This window comes from Microcebus murinus, chromosome 25 (genome assembly GCF_040939455.1).
Source record: "Microcebus murinus isolate Inina chromosome 25, M.murinus_Inina_mat1.0, whole genome shotgun sequence".
Lineage (NCBI taxonomy): Eukaryota > Metazoa > Chordata > Mammalia > Primates > Cheirogaleidae > Microcebus > Microcebus murinus.
In genome coordinates, this window is record NC_134128.1 from 19,053,726 (window position 1) to 19,076,327 (window position 22,602).

Sequence of the window (22,602 nt, forward strand, 5' to 3'; positions counted from 1 at the left end):
GTTTTTAAGAATGAAAGTATCTATCAAGTGCCCAGCTCTGTGGATAAAAATAGATCTAAACCAAATACAAAAGTATGAAGTTTCTAAACATGGAGAAGAAACTCCTACAAGCTTCTAGAGAGAAAAAACAGGTTGCATACAAAGGAACAGAAATTGGAATGGCAGCACTGGAAGCCAGAAGACAATGAAGCAGTGCTTTTTGAGCAAAAATATTTTCCAACTTAGAATTCTGGAACAGCCAATTAAATAAGGGGGTAGGATGATCAGACATTCGAAGTTTCAAAAACTTTATCTTCCGTATACCCTTTCACAGGAGCTACCCGAGAGTGTGTTCTTCCAGAGCAAGGGAATAAGCTAAGAGGGAAGGAGATGTGAGACCCAGGAAACAGGGGACCCAAAGTGAGAAAAAAAGCAAAGGAAAGTCCTGGCAGATGGTGAAGGGAAGTCCTGGGACCCCACCGTGCAACAGGCTGGGAGGCCAGGTGGCCCAGACAGGTCCTGGGAGAGAGGCTCCGAGGAGCTGGAGCTGGTGGAATACCTGTTCTTTTTTTTTTTTTTTTTTTTTTTTTTGAGACAGAGTCTTGCTTTGTTGCCCAGGCTAGAGCGAGTGCCATGGCGTCAGCCTAGCTCACAGCAACCTCAAACTAACTCCTGGGCTCAATCAATCCTCCTGCCTCAGCCTCCCGAATAGCTGGGACTACAGGCATGCGCCACCATGCCCGGCTAATTTTTTCTATATATATTAGTTGTCCAATTAATATGTTTCTATTTATAGTAGAGACGGGGTCTCGCTCTTGCTCAGGTTGGTTTCGAACTCCTGACCTTGAGCAATCCGCCCGCCTCGGCCTCCCAGAGTGCTAGGATTACAGGCGTGAGCCACCGCGCCTGGCCTGTATTGGAACATCGTCAGAGGAGATTCAGACAACTCATAGTGACTTTGGGATTGACTTAGATAAAAGTATGTAGAAAATGAAGCAAATCAAGAAACAAGGCAATGATTAGTTCCAAGGAAAACAAAAATATCATTCTGGAAAGAAAAAGGAAACCATAGTAGCCTGCGGTGCTCAGCCATGAAGAGCTTTCATACAGTCTTAGTAATGCAAACTCTGAAAATTTCTCTCTCCTAAGTTAAACTCTGATTGGCAGGATGGGAGGGGAGGGAGAGGACAGGAGGGAGAGGATGGGAGTAGCAGAAATGGGGGAGGGGTTCCATTGTGTGCCTTTTTATGTTGTTTTGATTTTTGAACCATGGGAATGATTTTTCTAATCCAAGATAAAGTTTTTAATGAGAATTATTTTACTATTTGTCATAGCCTTTTCAACAACTGCTTTCCATAAATATGTGTTTTCTTCCCTCTTTTTCCTCTTCAGAAATTAAAACACAGAGCACGGGGTTGTTCACCTGATATCAGACAAATAGACCTTGATGTCAACCGCACATTTAGGGACCATATCATGTTTAGAGACCGATATGGTGTTAAGTAAGTAAAGCTTAATATTATGAAATATAAATAGCACTTATAAATAGTCCTTATCAAAGTCTTTATTAACTTAAAATGTGAATGTTTAGAGTGTGTTCTATAGACTATAATTTTGATTTAGGCCTTAAAGGTTTAAGCTTTTGCAGATCATTTGAGTCTGTGTTGTATGAAACTTAGGATTTAATTTAACTTACATTTTTTAACCTAGTAGATGCTATAAAATTGATAAAGAATCATTTTATGATTTGGGAATGCTTAGAAATATAGCAGATACTTTTATTAAAAGTCTTAGAAAAGATATGAGAGATGATTTGTATCATCGGTAAATAAATATATCTCTATAACCTTGACCCCATGCATAAATGAAACAAAAAGGAAAATAAATGAAAGGAAATGAGGAATTAATGAACTGAGTATAACAGGGCATTAGTACTACACGTTGCCTTATCATTGCTGTGACAGCTTATGAATAAAAGAAACAGTTTTGCTGATTTCTGTATCAGTCAGGGTCTAACCGGAGAAACAAAAACCAGTAGGAGATCCATAATAAGAGATTTATCTCAAGATAGTGACTTGTCCAGTTGTGGGGCCTGACTAGGCGAGTCCAGAATGTCCAGGCAGCCGTTGGGAAGGATGGGCTGCTGTCCTCAGGCAGAACTTCCTCTTCAGGGAAGCCTCAGATCTGCATCCACAGCCTTTTAACTGATTGAATGAGGCCCACCCCGACAATCTCAGATAATCTCCCGTACTTAAAAGTCAACAAATTATGGATTTTAATCACATCTACAAAATGCCTTCAGAGCAAGAACTAGATCAGTGTTTTGGATCACTGGGGATTATTGTTTAGCCAAGTTGACACACAGAGCCACCCCTCACAGTCTGCCTTTGTCATCCTGACACACATCTCAATTTCCACACAAGACAGTAACAAGGTCATACCGCTGCCTAACATGGTACAGCTCTTCTGCTTACAACTAAGAATGTGCTAATCCTTTCCCCACAAGAGGATGCCAAGTCCTTGGGTAACATTCACTCTTCTGCTTTGATATCCTATAACTTAAATACGGTGATATAAAGTTAACCATTAATATATCTTATGTTAGAAGTAAAGGGAAAAAAGAAGGAAGAAAAAAATTTGTCAATATATATAAAGCATATTCTTACCAAAGTAAGGGAAGAAAATACTTGTAACAATTACAGTGATCATTTCTGTGACTGGTTGTATGTCATACCTGGTGTTTGTTGTAACTACCTTCTTCCACTGCCCATTCCATGTTCCCTTTGCCCTCAGCAAGTGCCCAAGTTGGTTGTGGTTCTTTCATCTGGTGGGATGACCCAAATCATCATTCCTAAAAAATTTGGACCATTAGCAGTCCTGCCTGAATTAGTTATTGTAGTTTTCCAGTGACTTTAATCACAGGGCTTGGTAGTAGTAATATGAGATCTCCCAAGTGCTCTGCTGTGTTCTAGACATACTCCTCCATGTTCCACTGTATAGTAGTAACCCATCTCCTCTTAGTAATCAGGATCAGTCACCTTGGCAGGCACAGTCACCTGCTGCTTTGCCTGTTGATTCATAGGCATAAGGAGCCCAAAGTGGTTGGATGGCAGTTTCAGCTTCCAGTTCAGTGGAATCATTGTTATGTCTCTGGGTGGAGGTGGTCGTCCTTTTGGAACTATGATCTCTAGACCAGCAGAGATGGGAAGCAGAAATTTTGCTGGGGATTATTGCTATCCCATTAGGATATCAGTGAGTGGAGTCACTCCTGTTTCCACCCCTTGAATGTTGGGTCCATGAGTCCCTGCAATGGGAAAAACAGCACCTTATATTGGAGCCTGATTTGGAGCATATCAGCTTCCTGAGGACATTGCTCCAGCCCTGTGAGGAATAGTACCTGGCTGGTACTGGGACTGAGTCTCCCAAAGGCCATCCCACCATTCTGTCAAGCCAGCTGCTTCAAAGTGAGGTACTTCAATGAAAGAGAGCAAGAAATTTAAGAAATTTTGAAGTCCTTTGTGTGTTTTGATATAAATTCTATCAGAATGAATGTTATCTAGTTTTAAATTTAGACCATTTAGAGCAGGGGTCCTCAAACTTTTTAAACGGGAGGCCAGTTCAGTGTCCCTCAGATCATTGGAGGGCCAGACTATAGTTAAAAAAAAAAAACTATGAACAAATTCCTGTGCACACTGCACATATCTTATTTTGAAGTAAAAAAACAAACCGGCAAAAACACCTGCATGTGGCCCGTGGGCCATAGTTTGAGGATGCCTGATTTAGAGTATTGTTGTAGCTTAAGCTTGGGATAATTTCTTTATTGCAGTGGTAGTTTTATCTGGCTTATCTATTTGTTTTTAGTCAGACTGTGGTTTTTTTGTTTTTTTTTTAAGTTTGTCATTTTAAAAATATGTGAAATAACTAAATTGTGTTTAATGTAAATTTTTCTCTCTAGGCAGCAATCCTTATTCCATGTTCTTGCTGCATATTCTATTTATAACACGGTAAGTTGGAGCATGCCTACCCACTTCTTTGAGGTGTATTCAGAGGGATGGGAGGTGCTTTGGGCACCCTGTACCTAACAAGGTCCTGTGAAGAAGGCAGGTCCTTCAAGGTCCTGAAGAAGGCAACTTCTTCACCTCCCAACTAGATAGTCTCCACATTCTCCTTTAGCTGTGTGGGTCTTTTCAAGCTGACACCCAGTAGCAGCCCTTGGTTCTCAGGCAGAGCTGATTTGAGAGTGGAAAAGCCTAGATATAAGCACAGTTTGCCAGTGAATGTGTCTTGTCTGTCTGTCTCTCTCTCTTTCTCACTGTTTTGTTTTGTTATGCTTTGTGGTGTTGATTGTTTTCTTCTTATTTTTAAGCAAATAAGACTGGGAATGGGCAGGGTAGAAGGGCAGGAAGTTGGTAGCTAGATTAATTTTTGCTTGACATTTTATAACTCTTCATTGCTCCCAGGAGGTTACCTTTCAGTCTCACCTCGTATGCATGAGATGAGGTCCAAAACAGGATAACCTAGGTACTTACAGCCATCCCCAGGAGAGGCTAAAACTAAACTCTTTATTGATAGACATGATGTTCTTATGGCATTTACCATTCTTGGCGGAGATGATAATTCGGGGAAATATGAATTAGTGTTGGACCTAATATGGGTGTTACACAAGTACTTGGTGACTAGGTCCCAGGGAGGACAACCTTTGAACCTTGGGATGCATAATTTCTATTGTAATTAAAACCTTTAAGTTGTAAGAACAGAAATTCACTCAAACTCAGGAAAGTTAGAAAGGAGGTCATTAAAGGGACTTCTAGAAATGAAGCCCTAGTTGGGCTCGTGGGGATTGGAGCTGGGAAGTGGGGAGTGTTCAGGGGAGGACAGCTGCACCTTCTGTTGCTCCACTCTGGGGCCACTTGGTGTCTCCTGTTCTCTCTTTGAACTGTTTAGTCCACTGCTTCTCTCTGCAGACTGCTTCCTTTGTCTACTTGCTGGTTATTCTTTGGCTGGAATTGTGCCCACAAATTCAGCACGACCAGTCTGTTCAAGGGCATATACCCATCTGATTGCAGTCTCTGGCTTTGCTCAAACTTCCTAAAGAGAGTATTGTCTGATCAGTCAGTAACCGATTACCCGTTCCCCTGGGCTCCAGTGTCCTCTTCTGCTCCATCAGCTGTGGTTCCTGTGACACACACATGAATCCCTAAGGTCACATCATAAGCAGGGACTATGGGGAGAGTGGGTGTTTCTGTGGGTGGACATACCAAAACATGTCTACATACAGGTTCAGAAATCTAGGGGAGACAAGATAGCAAACTGAGAATTGCAGGCAGACAAAATTTGATAGAATCTGAGCAGAGAAGAGAAATAGTGAGCTGAGAATCATACATAAAATGAAATAAATATTAGCACTCTTTAAACAAAGCAAAATAGTATTGAACATAGGACATTAAGAAAAATATGTAGGTATTTAGACTTCCTCTACACCTGTACATTTATTGTTGAGCATAATTTTCTTCTTTTATAATGTGCAACATAATACTGTAAAGATTATAATGTTTATCTCTAGAATCACCTATTAGATAATGTGTCTAGGAATTTTCTGATATTTTGTAGATCAGCTTTGTCTTTGTGTGTATACATGTAATTTGATTTTAAACTCTCCAGCATCTGTGTTCTCCTTTGCTCTGCAGGAAGTCGGGTATTGTCAGGGCATGAGCCAGATCACAGCCTTGCTCCTCATGTATATGAACGAGGAAGATGCCTTCTGGGCCCTAGTCAAACTCTTCTCAGGTCCCAAACATGCCATGCATGGTAAGAAAACCCTGTATATTATCATAAACATAAACGAGAGAGAGAAAAAAGGTGGATTAAAACAAAATCAAAGATGCTTGGTAGAATTAAGTACAGCAAATTTAATGTCTTAGGACTTGTTCTGTGAACTAGTATTTATTACTAATTTCTTCTTTCATTTTTCTTTATTGAACTTTTCTAAACTTTTCTGTTCACATTTATTTTCCTTTGTCTTTACCCCATAGTATATTGTTGGCATTTTAAAATTCTTTCTTTACTCAACCTCAGTCAAAAGAAACTAATTTAGGTTTGGAGGAATTTAGGAAAAGGTATATTATTGGGAGCAATAAAATATGCTTTTTAATCAAAACTTTCAGAAAGTCATGTAATTATCATTTCAGTGAAATGTTATTTACCATTGACTGGAGATTGTGACTCCTTGTCAAAAAATAATAATTGAAGTTGGGCGTGGTAGCTCATACCTGTAATCCCAGCACTTTGGGAAGCCAAGGCAGGAGGATCACTTGAGGCTGGGTTGGACAACAGTGAAACCCTGACCCTACAAAAAAATTTAAAAATTAGCTGGGTATGGTGGTGCACACATGTAGTCCCAGCTACTCAGGAAGCTGAAGTGGGAGTTCCAGGTTGCAGAAAGCTATGATATTATAACTGCACTCCAGCCTGGGTGACACAGCAAGACCCCATCTCTTAAAAAAAAAGAAAAAACAAATTTTGAGAAATGACACTTGGGTGTTTAAAGGAAAGGTCAGTAATAATTAAGTAGTTTTATATTTCAAGTGGAGTTTTTATAATAGTTCCTTCAGCCATAAAATCGGTTCCATTTTAAATAAAAGACCGATAACACGGTTGGGGCACTCGATTATTTAATATTGCAAAACTTGAATAATTTTTTGGTTTTCGATTTAGCACATTGTTTTTAATAGCCTTTTCCTTATATTTGCCAAGCTAAGCAATAAACTTTATTTCACAGAGTTTGGATTGCCATTTGTCCTTGGAAATAAAAGTAGCATTTGTTGATATAATGCAAAATTATTTTCCAGTGTCATCCATGTGGTAATATCAAATTCAAAACAATTTTAACACTAGTTACTCTGAGAATGGATTATCTAAATTCAGTTTGTGGATATTTAAGCTTTATGTGGTAGAGAACATGCCACATATTTAAAGTGCCATTTTGATATTCTCAAAATTATGACCTTCTATAGTCCATTGTTTATTAAATCTCACACTCTTACCATGTGATTTTTGTGGGATAGTACTTGTTTTGGGAGGGGTGTGTGTTGTTTCCATTTGTTTTTCTCCTTTAGTGTTCCTTGCCAATTATTTTAACAAATATTATCTGCATCGTAACTGTTTCTGGGCACTCTAAGTCCTGTAAATAGATTCTGAATGTAAGACATATTATTATATTGAGTGGCCATCCAATAGTCAGTATCATTTAAAAAGGCATCTTGAAGAAAAACAACTCTTCCTCATCAGTCTTTATTTTGCTTTCCCATTGGATGGTGTTGCTGATCAATCTTGAAGTACAATAGAGTATTACAAGTTAAGTGGTCTGTAATTATGTGGAAGACTGCCCAATTTTAGAAAACAGTCATTTCTTTTGAATCTACTTGGTAGCTTATCTTCAGCAATCATTGTCACCAGTCTAATCTATAAAACAATGTTAATGCTGCTATCCTAACATTTACACTTACTGTGCAATTTAGGTCATTATTATGGATAAGTTTGTGCTTAGAGATATTTGTTTCTACATCTGCCTATGAAATTTTATAACATTATATTAGTTCTTTGCCATTCCAATATGAAAGTGTTATCTCTTATAAATGTATGAAAACAAAGCTAGGGCTGAAAAAGATGGGATTTAAAATATGAAGTCTGGAACATCACTGACAAGTGAAAAAATGTTAGGATTCTTAGCATCCTTTAGCTAGTTATTACTGAACTGTATTGACTTTTTCCAAATCAGACTTCTCTTGAAATTTTTCCAACTTCCATTCCTATTAAATTGACCATGAAAGTGGCACTGATAGAGAGAGATAGATTTTTTATGAAACTATTTCACTGGAAAATATTACTAAGGTAGGAATAGAATCTCTATTTCTGGAAATTTTTACACACACCTGAGAAAATTGAGAACTAGTTAAGAAATAGTTCTGCTCAATAGATTGTAGAGCATTGTTTCCCAATAGTGTGTGCCTCCCGTCCGTGGTGGAACATAGTTTTGTTTTTTGGAAGCAGATGTTTTGTGGGGGGGAATAATGGACTCCAAGGTCAAATAAGTCTGGGAGACTGAGTTAAACAAAGAAAAATAAGTTTCATTAAGTCTAAAAGACAACTTATAGGAACATTAATAAACTAATATGCTTTATGAATATCCAAGCAGGGTATATGTAACATCCAACATTTCCTCTGGATTCTTTTTTAAAAACACAGAACATGTATTAACATCTTTCAAAGCTGCATAGAACTCAGTTTTGGAAATACTAATGTGGAGAAATTGTCAAGTCCATTCACTGTCTGTCCTTCTTAATAAATTGTATAAAATATCGGAAAGAAAACTTGTGAAAAAAAATAGATGTAAAGTTCAATGAGTTATAGACACAAAATTAGCACTAATATACCATTTGCTATTAGTTACCTCCTAGATATCTTATAAATTCTAGTGTGTAATCACTTGGGATAAAATACAGTTTTTAATATAACATTGATCATCTAGTGCTTGTATGTTTTAGCAGATGTTAAATGTGTAGCTTTGTAGAAAGGATTAAAAAGCGATAAAAATGTTTGAAACAGGAATGAAATTGTTAGAGTAAACCCAAAAAAGTACTAAAATGTTTGTTATGTATTGTATTAACAGTAAAACAAAATGATAAGTAGTCAAGGTTAGAATAACCTATACAAAATTTTAGTCATTTAAGATATGGGCCCAGTATCTTAAAAGAACAAATAATCTTGATAAATGGGTTTAGTTTCCTGTTTTGTTTTGTTTTTTTTTTTTTAGCATCATTGGTTTCCCTTTTAATTCAGAAATATTCCTCCCATTTTTAATATTTACAGGGCTATAGGAGATCTTAGCAAACAAATATTAGGCTAAAATTTCATTATCCAAAGCTTATGTACAAGTATTTCCTTGGTAGAGAGGAAAAATATTTTGGTAACTACTGGATGTGTCTTTTTATTTTTGAAAGTTACAAATGAAAGAAATACGTACATTTTAAATTGGGGAGGGATTGTTGGTATTGTTTATGAAGTATTGTTTTTATGTTTGTATTCTAGGCTTTTTTGTCCAAGGTTTTCCTAAACTCTTGAGGTTTCAAGAACATCATGAAAAAATACTGAATAAATTTCTGTCCAAGCTTAAGCAACACTTGGTAGGTAGATGTGACACTGACTTACACCCACCTACCCCAAGATAAAAGCTAGAATAGTTAAATTCAGTCTTTGGTCTCAATTACCTTATTAATTTCTAGTGTCATCCATTTCATTTATTGTGCAATTATCATTTCCAATTGTTCGAAAAACATTCCATTTGTAAAATTTAATATTGATGAACTATCACGGTCGTAATTCATAGACACAAACTAACTTCTTCTTTGAAGCTGATAGATACAGACAATACAGTGTTTAAAGATATGTAATTTCTCAGTTATTTTAAAGGGTTTTTTTATTGCACAAAAAGTACTAAAGGGTCATACAAACTTGTTGCTAGTGAACTGTATGCTTTACTATAAAACACAGTTTAGTAAAACAAAAATAGCTCACTATAAAATATAGAGAATCTAATCTAAATATATTATAATCCTATCATAAGAGGAATTTATTCTTGGAATGATTCTGAAAAGTAAAATTTTAGGAGAAAAGTTAAGAATAGAAAAACAAAAAGCATGAGAAATATTTGTAACAAGATGGTTTTATGTTTAGCTTTGACATTTACCTCCAACAGCCTTCCTAACTTTTAGTATTATATTGTCATATTTTGTTTGCTGTAATCCAGAAATTATGAGATCTTTGTTTTTTTAGGATTCTCAAGAAATCTACACAAGTTTTTACACAATGAAATGGTTTTTTCAGTGTTTCCTTGATCGTGTAAGTATTTATTTACAAAACTCAATCATAAAATGATAACTGTATGGTGAGGGGAAACTGTTAACCTTATTTCTGTTTTGTTTTGCTTTTAATTATAGACTCCCTTTACACTAAACCTCAGAATATGGGATATCTACATCTTTGAAGGAGAACGAGTTCTTACTGCTATGTCTTACACAATCTTAAAATTACACAAAAGTAAGAAAATGCTTAACTATAAAGATTTCATAAAAATCAACACTTATTTTAACTCTGATTTCTCATTCCCCACTGTACTTAAAATTCATTGTCTTTTAATAGTGGTTTAAAAAAATTCTTGAAAATCAGTGGAGAAATTATCTTTAATTGGTAATTTACTGTCATTGTTTTTTTTTCTCATGACTAGAAGCTTTACTACATTGCAAAGGTCTGTGATTCTTTCCTCTTTATATCAGTTGCATTTTCACACTTAAGCAGTAGTATGAAATTTATTGATTTAAGATGAATAATAATATTCTTCTTAAAAACATTTATTTATTTATTAGAGACAGGGTCTCCCTCTGTCACCCTGGCTGGTGTGCAGTGGTGTGATCACCACTCTCTGTAACCTTGAACTCCTGGACTCAAGTGACCCTCCTGCCTCAGCTTCCCAAGTAGCTATGACTACAGGCATGTGCCACCATGCCTGGCTAATTTTTTTATTTTTTGTAGAAATGGGGTCTCACTATGTTGCCCAGGATGGTCTTAAACTCCTGGCTCAAATGATCCTACCACCTCAGCCTCCCAAAATGCTGGGATTACAGGTGTGAGCTACCGTACCTGGCCACACTAATAATAATTCTTATTAAGTATATGTTTACACTGGACTCCTTCTTTCATCATTCTGAATCTCAAGTTTGTAATAGGAAAAGACCAAAGAAGCCTGGCCCCTTAGTTAAAAGGGCCAATGAGGATATTTGCTAGTACTGTTTCCTTCATCCAGGGAAAAAAGCACCCAGCTCCCCCAAGCTGTAGGTGGGAACTTACAGATCTGTCTGTCTGCTTGATGGCATAGTGGCCTCTGGGGCAAGCACAGTGTCTTTCGGGTGCATAAATGCAGCAGGTTTTTTTCTTAAAAAACAAAAAACTGAAGACTTTTCAGTTGCAGTATTTCAAGGACTCTGTAAATTTGACACATTATGCCTTACTTTAATATCAATAAATAAGTCTTATTCTTCTTTAAAGCCTCAATTCAACCTTAAAAATTATGCGACTTCTCTCATAGCTATGCAAAGAAAATCATTGAAAGCTTTAAAACTTCATCTAGTACATACTTCTCATCTAGGTTTTACCACGTTTTCACTTTCGTTGTACACTCTACCCTCTTAACATTATACTTGAATGATCTGTTCAGCTTCCCAACTAAATTACAAGCTAATTGAGTGCGGGGGGTCATGTTTGTAGTTCTTCTCTCTGCTGTGCTTGGCATTGTTCTAAGTACCCATTAGGTACTTCCATAGAAGATTGTTTGGTTGCTTACTTGAAAAGCATGAACTTCAGGAGTGTCAGATTAACTATACTTTAGACAGGAATGAGAACACCCTTTAAAAGCACCTTTGTATTGTTTTACTTTTTTCAACAGAAGGATTCAGAAGTGTTGTGGTTCATTTCCCCACACTCACTCCTTGTTTCCTCAACACACAGACGAAAGCACCGAAACAATACAGTTAACAGCAAATCAGAGTTTTCCAAGACTCAGGGCTCTGTCATATGATCATGTGAAGTTTCTTTCTTCTTCTCCTCCTCCTCCAGCTCCTTGTCGTCTTTACTTCTTTTCTGTCTTTCTGGATTATGAATGGATCAAATTATAGAACAAAAGTATAATTTTAAAAAAAATGTTTTTTCTTTTTCCTTTTTTTTTTTGAGTCAGAGTCTCACTGTGTTGCCTGGGCTAGAGTGCTGTGGCATCAGCCTAGCTTACAGCAACCTCCAACTCCTGGGCTCAAGCGATCCTCCTGCCTCAGCCTCCCAAGTAGCTGGGACTACAGTCATGCGCCACCATGCCAGCTAATTTTTTCTCTATATTTTGAATTGGCCAATTAATTTCTTTCTATTTTTAGTAGAGACGGGATCTTGCTCTTGCTCAGGCTGGTTTCAAACTCTTGACCTTGAGCGATCTGCCTGCCTTTGGCCTCCCAGAGTGCAGAATTACAGGCGTGAGCCACTGAGCCCGGCCTAGAAATTTTTATTAAGAGATATTAGTTTAATGTTCCCTAAACAGTGAGAAGGGGAATATTGCGACATTTCTTTGTAGTTCCCTTCTTCCTCTTAAATTGTTTTACTTATATGACCCTTGATTATTTTTGACAAGTAAAATGTTTCTTTATTCTTTGTAAACTTTCAGCATAGCGGTGATGATATATCAGAGGTGATGATATATCAGCATGATTTAACCATTCCACAATGTATATGTATATCAAAACATCATTATATACCATAAATATGTACCGTTTGTCATTAGCCAATTAAAAAACAAAACAAAAACTGTTTTGGGGCATCTTAACACAAATAGTTAGCTGATACTTATAGAGGTTTTTTTTCTTTTTCTTTTTTCATTTTTGCCTTAAAAATACTTAGAGACATTGTTATTGGAGGCTTATCACACAGTGGTTTTAAATAATAAAAAATCAGAAACAGTCTAAATGTCTATTATTAGAAGACTGTTTAAGTGAATTATAATATACGTACAATGCACTCATAGCTTATTAATCAGGATGTAAAATCATATTTGTTGAAGTGAGAGATGATACATTATTGAATGGGGAATAAAGCAAGAAGGTGAATAACTTGAAAAGTATAATTTAGTTTTGTAAATTGATACACTTTAACACATATAAATACATCTACTTGTAGGGTATTGCATAGTGGGATCTTAGCAGAATTTCACTTTCTTCTTTGTGTCCGTAGTTAGTTTGAAAAGATCTTTCAATAAAATGAATTTTATAACTAGAAATAAAACTCACAAAATTAATGGTCCAGATTTTTTGTAAATTCTGAAACAGTAATAAATATAGACTTAAAAGTGGATTTGCCTCTTTTGCTCTGTACAAATAGAACAGAAAGGCCTCCTGTCCTCCTGGGTGATCTCTGTATGTTGTCTAGGAAGTTCTTGGTCTCATTAACATCAGCGCTTAGGTATGGTTACTCTTAAACCAGTGAGAAGGTATTTGGCAATAGTCTCCTCTCCATTCCCCCCCCCCCAAGATTACCTGCTTTCTCTGTGATCACTTTAACATCAGAGAATATTTTTGTCTTAGTGAGTTATAATGATATTCAAAATGCCATATGTAAGTTGTATACTGTATATACTCTTTTATAAAAAATACTATACCTGAATAGAATATATTTTCTTTTCAACCTAAAGTAGCTGTTGACTCAGCTTTTATATTTCTCTCATTTGTTCTTAGAACATCTAATGAAATTGTCTATGGAAGAACTTGTAGAATTTCTTCAGGAAACCCTGGCAAAGAATTTTTTCTTCGAAGATGACTTTGTAATAGAACAACTTCAGATTTCTATGGCAGAACTAAAGCGGGCGAAATTAGACCTTCCAGAACCTGGTAAGAAATACCGACCCACTTTATATCTACATAGAAATTAAGATTGGAGACATGGCGCAGTTAACATGGGTCATTTCCTTTTCAAAGCATAAGCATGACACTTGTGGTGACTTCATGGAAAAACAACGTCCTACCAGCTGCTTATGGCTCTTTTTCTTATTTTAAGGCAAGGCAAGTAAACATAGTAATCAAATCTGCCTCTTCTGATAGAATAACTGTCCTATTCCTCAGTGAATTTATAAATTTGGTTGACAGAAGTAACCATGGTGCTTTAAACAAGCATAATAACAAGTACTTTTTGCTTTCATCATCTCATTTTGTGAAACCATATATACTAGGAAAGCATGTAAAAGCCCTATTTTATAGATGAGGAAACTGACACTTAAATGCTTAAATATGAAGCTAGAGAACCACCAAATAGTATTACTGAGACTGGAGTCCAGTTTTTCTGACTACTAACTCTTTGCAGTGTGTTGCAGTGTAGATAATATATTTTATTCACTTATTACAGAACATTTTTCAGCCCATCCTATTAGGTTGTCTATAGATGCTCTGCTGAAGATTGAAAAACTGAAGAGAAAGATGTGTTTCTAGCTCTACTGGTGCACACAGGAGAGACAGAATTTATACAAGTGATCACTGGTGGTGTGTGAATGGGCAGTAACAGTTCTAGACACAGGATAAGTGGGAGACGGTCAGGGGAAGGGGAGTAGAGGATGAGAGAGAAGAGCAAGAAATTGCAGAAAGATCACAGTGGGAATCACTCTGAGGAGTTTTGATCAGATAGTCCTTGACAATGTATGATGCCCTGAGAAAGTTATTTCTGCCTTTTTCCTTTCTTACCTTTATTGCAGTGGGTGGGTGTGGTAAGAGGTGAGGAAGTGGAAGATCATGGGTGAGGGATGGAAGCTAGAGAAAGTCAGTTATTCGTGCCTTCGGGCAGAGGAGGATTTGGCATTTCCCAATCAATGGGTCATCTTGGCTGTGTCTGTACAGAAGGATGAGCAGAAGTACCTTCACGGAAAATACGTTGATTTTCACTTTGGTAAAAACCAAGTTTTTTTGTTTTTTACCGAAAAACTTGCTCTGCTTTTATTTATTGATTTGAGAGGGGTCTAATCAGTACTTCTGGGAGGTTTGTTTGGGTGATCAGGATCCTAGAAAGCAAAACCATAGCAATAATTAAGTGTGGGCAGAAGCCTTGCTGAAACACCGCCTTTGCTAAGTGAGGTCAACCCTGTCTCGTTCCGTATAATAATGTCCATTTTCTGCTAATTTTTTCCTGTATCAGAAAATGCATTTGGAACAGCAATTATTATACTCTTGCTACTTTGACATTTATTTTCAAATATCATGCCTCCTTTTAAAAAGAATTTGAGACAAGTTTTAGTAAAAGAGTCATATAGAAAAAAAATATATATTGGAGGACTATTTAAGCATGAGATTAAAATCCAAAACCTGTGTAATGGATTGGGATAATGGTGATTTAGCATCTAATTAGCAGTGAATATTTAGTGAATGCTTACTGTATGCTGTGTGCTACAGGTGCTCTCTCATTTAAACCATAAAAATAAAAAAAAAGTGCTTGTCCATATTTTACAGATGAGGAAACTTAGTAGTAGTAGTTTGTAAGATCTTTTTACTAGGAAATGATAGATGTGGAATGGGGCAGGAGAGGAAGGGAAGAGGAATAAATAATACCAGAGACATTGGCTAATTTTGCGCCGATCGTACCGGCAGTTAGGGTGGACTGTAAGGCGGCTCTGCATTTTCTAGCACAGTGATGCCCTTCATCTGTAGTTCTTCTTCTCCTGCAGCATTTACTTTTGGGACTTTCTGCCTCTTGGCCTGCCCATTACTGTCCTCTTTGAATTATTGTGAACTATATATGGAACATTCAAATAATTGAACGAACATTGTACCAAGAAATCTTAATGTCACATCTGTCCTCTTAAAGGCATCCATGAACATGTTCATTCTTTTTTACTCATTACATACTGCGTCAGTTCGCACTCCCACCAGGAACTGCGACGGGGCCTGCTTTCCTAGACCCACAGAAGATTATGGTGCTGTTAAGTTTCTTGCTTATTGGATAGAGTATTCCATTGTTGTTTTGATTTGTATTTCTTTAAAGTTGAGTATCTCTCTTATATATTCATTAGGCATTTAAATTTCTTTTCCTGGGAACTTGCCTGTTCATCTGCTGCCCATTTTTCTTTTGGTCTATTCATGTGAGTTCTTGGCAGGTTAAGGGATTGGCCAGTCTATTATGTGTTATAAGACACTTTCCATACAGTTTTCTCTATGGTTTCTTGCTTTTATGTCTTATGTCAAGAATTTTCCACATGCTGGATGAAGGTTTTTTTTTTAATTACCCATATTTCTCTTGTAGTATTTTTATTTTTTGTGTTTAAATCTTTTTTAACAGCTTTATTGAGGTATAATTGAGTATGATTAAATCTTTAGTTCATCTAGATTATTTTTTGTTGTGGGATAAGAACTGAGCTTTGCTTATTTTCCAAACAGCTAGCCATGTGGATGAACGGCATTTGTTACATTGTATTTTGGCACTGCATTCGGTTCCACACATCTCTACTTTTCCAGTTACACATAGTTTTTGTTATCTATTAGGGCAAATATTCCTCTATTACCATTCCATTTGCCACAGTATTAATAGCTATTAGGGCAAAAATCCCTTTGTTACATTGTGTTATTTTGTCAAGTTGCAAAAAAGTGTCCGCTAGTATTTTAGCAGTAATTAGTAAAATGTAGTATTTTACTGGGATTGGGGTTGCACTGAATTTAAAGATTTTTGAGAGAAAGTGGATACCTTAAAAATTGAGTTTTTCTAAGTAAAAGATTTTACTTTTTATTTAAGTATAATGTCCCTCGGGAGAGTTTGTTTTCTTCGTAGACTATTGTACGTTTCTTACCTCTGCATCCCACTCCACCCATGTACCGCACAGAACCTTAGACAGCCCCAGGTGCACTGCAGACTGGCCGTCTCACCACAGCCCTGGTGCACGCGAAGTTCACGGCCACACTTGCATGGAGGTGGCCAGGTGGGGGCTCCACAGAGAAAGACACAGGCAGAGCGAAAGCTGGAGGTCCCTCAGTGGGGGGTAATTTTATCTTTTTTATTGCTATTGTAAGATTCTTTTCTTCCATTGTTTTCAAATGGGTTAGGAAAACTTATGGTATCTTTTTAATATCATTTTCATAGCCAATATATTTCATCCGTTCTCTTAGGGTTTCTGAAATTTTTAGATATACAAGCATATCTTCAACTTTTACATTTAGGGGCAGATTTTCTTCTGTAACAAAGAGCTCTTTCCTCCCTCATCATCAGAGGCTCTTTGGTTTACCTTAAAATGTAGTTCCTACTGAAAAGGCAGAATATAATGTTTAATTTTTTTCTCTTTACTCTTTTCCCCCTCTGCTGTCCTCTACTCAAATGAGGCCATTCGGCAGAGCTGTTGTCAATTAGCAGAGGTCATTCTGGTTAGAAAGCCCATGTTGATCCATGTGACTGCCAGTTTGGCCAGATTTATAGCTTACGGTCTATGCAGAAGAATGGAAAGGAGATTTTTCTTAGAATAATTGACAGAGCCAGTTTAATCTTGTCCAGACCCTTCAGGGCACTTCAGTGCTTACAGGAGAAGATCCAAACTCCTTAGCTGGGCATACAACATTCTCTTCTGGTCTATTTGTTTTCATACTTCATCCATCCTACCTCCCCAACCACTTTTGGGTAACATAGTAGCAATAATAGCAGCATACTTTGAGTCTTATGTGATCGATTTTTGCTAAATACTTTGCACACACATATTAATTCACTATTTTCCAACAGCCTTTTGAAATAGGTCTTTGTTGACGCATGTATTTTTAAATCAATAACTCAAGGACAATTTTCTATGCACAGGATTACTTAGGTTTTTAAAGTTAATGTTCTATTTACTAAAGTTACAAATTAAGAAACCGAGTTCCTCTTTACCTTTAATTCAGTTTACAAAAGCATAATATTTTTAAATCTAGCAAATTTTAACATTGTCTTCTAAGGGAACTTTAGTTATTGTTTGATTCCATTTACAAACAAACTCCTACAAACATTTTTAATTGCATTTATGAATTTAATATATCTAATTGCCTTTAAACATATCAGTTTTTCCATAAAAAAACTCCCTAGTTCTAAAATAAATCTGACTAATTCAAACTTACGAATATACAGAACCTTAAGTCTCTTAAATGTTTCAATACTATTTGTAAGTTTAAAATCTAAAGTTAAAATCAATGGCTCATTTATATATTTTAAGTTGGTATGAAAAGGCCAAGTCGACCACCTTCTCTGAAATATAAATATGTAATACATGTATTATGATACTAAACACAGATACTATAATGCAAAAAAATACAGAATTAATCATGTGTTTGAGTCTCTTAAATGTTTAGACTTTGAGGAATAAAACTCTAGTCTTAGTTGTAGACTTTCAGGAATAAAAAGGTATTTTTTCAGGTAAATTTGGGGGGCATCGTCTCAGTCAGTTGAAATATGAGCTGGGAGAGCAGCCGCGTCTCCTCCGTGTCCCCAGCGGTCAGGCTGCGCTGCCTTCTGTCGCGTCTAGGCGGGTGCCGTTACGGGAACCCTTAGATTCTGGTCTTGCACTACCTAATTCTTCCTCCTCTGCAAGGAAGTCTGCGTCTTCCCAGCCGGGAGGGTTGGATTTTGCATTTCTTTGGTCTTTCTCTTTCCCTTTTACTTTTAGAGATCTTTGAGCCTGATGGAATTCTCTGTTCTTCCCATTCGTTTCTTATTTGGTAGGGCCATAATTCATACATTAAATGGCATTTATTTTTTAAATGGCATTTATTTTAATTTTGAATAGTTTTTATGGTTATTCTGTCATCAGTATCATTATTAGTAGCGTATAGATGAGAAAACTTGAACTTCAAGGCTCAGTACGTGCCCAAGGTCAGACAGCTGGTAAATGACAGGCCTCCCAGTTGACCCCAGGCCCGATTGCAAAGCCACAGCTGTGCATTGTACCACATGGCTGCTGCTACTCCCAGGTCGCTTTCACATTAATGTGCCTTTGAGTATGCTTCTCCTCTAAGAATGCCCCTAAAAGTTCCCAGATACCTGTGTCCTTACCTATTATTAGTTTTCAGGACTTGGCTTAAGCATCACCACCTTCCTGAAGTCTTCTTGGCCAGTTAGTTCCCAGCCTCCCCAGACCTGTAGGATTTGACAACCTGTATTTCACGTCTGAACCGGCCCGTCCTCACACTTCCAGTGCCTGAACATGCGTATCAGCCTGTCTGTTGCCACTAAACAGAGAAAGTTCCTGTGACAGTGGCCATGTCTCTGCTGGATATAGTGCCTGACTCTGCCTGACTAGTACCTGATATAGTGCCTGGCATATAGTAGACATGCAGTCAGTATTTTTTATGAAATAAGTTCTAATGTATTTTTAAGATAATAAAAACCTGTGTACAAAAGGTTAGCACAGGGCATTTTTTTGGGGGGGAGGCGATGACAACCATTCTGTATCCTGATTGAACATTCTCTCTCTCACACACACATACACAATTTTATTGTAGGTTAGTGTCTGTCTGAGGGTTTGAGTGGGTTTTCACTTTCATTTGTTTATGTGATATCAACTCATGTTACACACACCAGTTTTCATGTGTGTGTGTGAACTGAAATGCTAGGAAATACGAAGTGCAGGTTTTAAAAATTGACATTATTTCACAAAGATCTATTGAATTTGCATAGCATTAAATAGGTTTATAGTGAGAGATGTGTTTAAATATTGTCTCCCTTCTGTTTCCCTACCTTTCATATTTAATCTGCTGAAAAAAGTCAAGCCTGTGAGGCTAACTACAATAAGTTTCTTGAACATTCTTTTATTATGATAGCTATTATATAATTTAGAAAGCAAACTGTATTTCTTTTAATCACCTTATGGAAGGATATAATGTATTTGAATTGTATATTCTTCAGGCTCATGTTACATTAAACAGAGATAGAGTCGTATTTACAATCAGTAATTTTGTGAGAATATTTTAAAACTAAGTTGGACTTAAAATTTGATCCGAAGGGGGATAACGCTTCCCCAGAATAACAGAATAATTTTTGTGACAGCATCCCCCTACCATTTCTTACTGGAAACTCTTAGAGCAGTCAGAGTACATATATTCTGTTATTGAAACTTAAAAGTAGAATGCTGCTCACAGAGAGAGCACTTAGAGCATTTTGCTGTAATTACACGTCTCTTGGGTGCAGAAAGCAGTTGAAGCTCTGAGGCCACTTATCAGCACATCTTCTAGGTAAGCATTGCTTCCACCAGGTGGCGACAGAGACTTGAGCATGATTCTCTGGACCCATGGACAAGCTGAAGGCGTAGGAGGGGATGCTCTCACTGCCCTCTAGGGACCACTAGAGTATTCTTTGTTAGCCTTTTTTTTTCTTTTAAGAAAAAAATGTTACTTAAGAAAAAACTAATGAACATTTTCACCTTCATTCTAAAACATATCAAGTTATATTTCTTTTTTGGGCGCACATTATTCTAATTGTGTTAGCACTGCCATAAAAGGACCACCCATCTGACCGAACAGTGGTGAAAAATATCATCATGTGCTGTTTTCACAAAGACAGGCCCCGTCACATCTGAGAGCAGTTGTAGAAGTAGGGCTGTAAGTCTTTGTGTCCACTCCCGTGTTTTCAGGGGGAAGAAGGGGACACAGAATTTTCGGCATGAAGCTATGGTAGGAGCGAAAGTATTATGTCTATTGAAAAGCAGCCCAGAATGAAAGCGTGTATGATAAATATTAATTTTGCCTGTATATAGGTGTCTCTTTTGACATCAGTTTGCTCGAATCTTTTAGTTACAGTGAGTTGCTTGGGGGTGAAAGGAGATATTTAAACCAAACAGAGATCAAGTATAGCAGTATTTGTGTGTGTGTGTCTGTGTGGTAGTTCAAGTATGTCGAGCTACCTCTAAAAAGAGATTGTACCAAAATGTTGAATGCTTTGTTTGGATCTACTTTTGTGGAAAAAAAGTAGAGAATATTTAGGAGCAGGTGAAAATATTTCTGGTAGGAGCGGAGCATTTGGCCTTCTTGTATGGTCTACACAGTGTCTCTTCAGTTAAGTGAAAGTTGAATAATTGAATCTTCAAAAAGGAATCACCTGTATAATGAAGTCAAGTAGATTCTTCCTCTTATTGTCAGAATGACAGCAGTCAGATTGCCAGGCACAGAGTCCCTGGGTCCTGGCACTGCTGTGGGAGTTGAGCCTCTGTCCTGTCCACTTGTGAAACACGAGCATGTCCCTGCTCAGACAGGAGAGTCCCAGAGAACAGGGGCTGCTGCTCAGGGGGTCCCTGTGGCCTCCTCCCTCTCCTGCTCTCTCTGTCCTGCCTGCCTCTGCTCTTCTAGTTTCTCCTCTGGTCCTCTACAGTGTGTGCCTACCCTGACCTCCTCCTGTCCTCTCCCCACTGCCTTCTCTCCTCACCTGTCTCCTCTCCCTTACTCTTCCTTTCTTTCCACCCTTTCACCTTCCTCCTCCACAGTGTTGCCCCAAGGGCCCCCAGGACCAGCTCTGAAATGTCAGCAATGCATGTGCATTGATCGTTGGGAATTTCTGAGAATTTTACACTATTCAGAGGTGTTAGGTTGGTGATGAGAGGCAGTGACTTGTATATGGCACAATCTAACAGTGTTACTGGTCAACAAATATTAGGGAAGATAGATGTTGATGGTGTTCTCACAAGTCACGTGTTAACTGCACGTGTTAGCATGTGGTGTACTCCCAGGCCACAGATCACTGTAGAAAGTAGGAGTGAACTGACACTATTTGAAATTAAGCAAACCCTGACACTGCAGTCTGGCCTTGGTTTGTGTGATACCCTTATCCCACTGCGTAGGGCCTTCTAGCCTAGCTTTACTGTCCTTACTGTCCTTAAATTGGGAGGAATTGGTTTCTTTAAGCACCCATATTTTCAGAGGCTCTTTCTTTCTTTCTTTTTTTTTTTTTAACTTTTAGTAGGCAGTTACAATAAGCCAGGCATTGTTTTAAGCACTTCACAAACATTAGCCCTTAGATTCTACCTCACAAGTCTAGGAGTTTAATTCAGATAAAGTATGTTAGGACCTTAGTCCAGAGAGTTTTCAATAAAAGTAGTAGTGTTTGGCCAATGATTAAAGAATATAAAGGTGTTTAATAATCAATAATCTACATATTAATGAAATTTATAGGGAAATACATCTTATTTTAATTATTGATCTAATCATATGAACTGATTTTTAATTATGATGATAAAATTGAAATTTTAAAGTTACATAGTGAATGAATACTCTCCCCAGACAAAGAACTCTCTCTTCAAAACATTTCTTCTTAAGCATTGAAAGATTTACATTTTATTTTAAATTCCAGTTGATTACTCATCTATTTCTGTTTCCTCAAAAGCAAAGATATGCCTTGGGAAGATACCCAGTATCCCAAGGGACATGAAATAGCCAAAAAAGAAGTGTTTCTAGCATTTTTCCATTGAGTGAGTGGGTCCATAAATCACTTGACATTTCCCTAACTTCTCAGATAGGATAGAACAGGGTCTTTGTAAATTATTAGTTGTCATTAATTGATATTTTAAAAATAGGTGCAAAAACCCAAATATCTTTAAAGTAGAAGGCTTGAAAGATTCATCTATCTGTGCACATTTACCTCTGCTAGAGAAGTTAAATGCAGGTGAAAGCCCACCAGTAGGCAGCTCATCTCCAAGGCAGCCTCACCCACAGACAGCCCCTTTCCCATCTGTAGGAATCTCAAAGTGTGAGGTGTCAGACTGATGGCTTTTGGTACCTCCTCCTCCACTTCTCAGTTTTTTTACCAGGAAAATGTGCCCACTCAGCCCACTGTTTTCCTGAAAACCCCAGAGGAATTGTTCTGAACTCTGTCCCCTACCTAAGGCTGACCTAGGACAAGAATAAGTCAAACACTGACAAGTGACAGTTGCTTTTTTCTGTTGGCATTGTGTTGCAACCATGGTAGCATATACCCTACATATATTAGAAAGTATACAGGGTCTGGGACCTGACCTTTTTTTTTTTTTTTTTTTTTTTTTAATTTTGTGCCCTTTTTTTTTTTTTT

General features: G+C 37.3%; 1 protein-coding gene across 2 annotated transcripts in view; it reads left to right on the plus strand.

Annotated features, from left to right (window-relative positions):
• The window catches only part of USP6NL (USP6 N-terminal like), a 91,093-nt gene that overhangs the window by 58,173 nt on the left and 10,318 nt on the right, over positions 1-22,602 (plus strand). For both annotated transcript variants that reach the window (XM_020284057.2, XM_012740344.3), the window contains exons 7-13: positions 1,372-1,481; positions 3,935-3,983; positions 5,667-5,787; positions 9,067-9,161; positions 9,811-9,876; positions 9,975-10,074; positions 13,302-13,454. In XM_020284057.2, the coding sequence (XP_020139646.2) occupies positions 1,372-1,481; positions 3,935-3,983; positions 5,667-5,787; positions 9,067-9,161; positions 9,811-9,876; positions 9,975-10,074; positions 13,302-13,454 (694 nt within the window). The remainder of the gene's footprint in view (positions 1-1,371; positions 1,482-3,934; positions 3,984-5,666; positions 5,788-9,066; positions 9,162-9,810; positions 9,877-9,974; positions 10,075-13,301; positions 13,455-22,602) is intronic.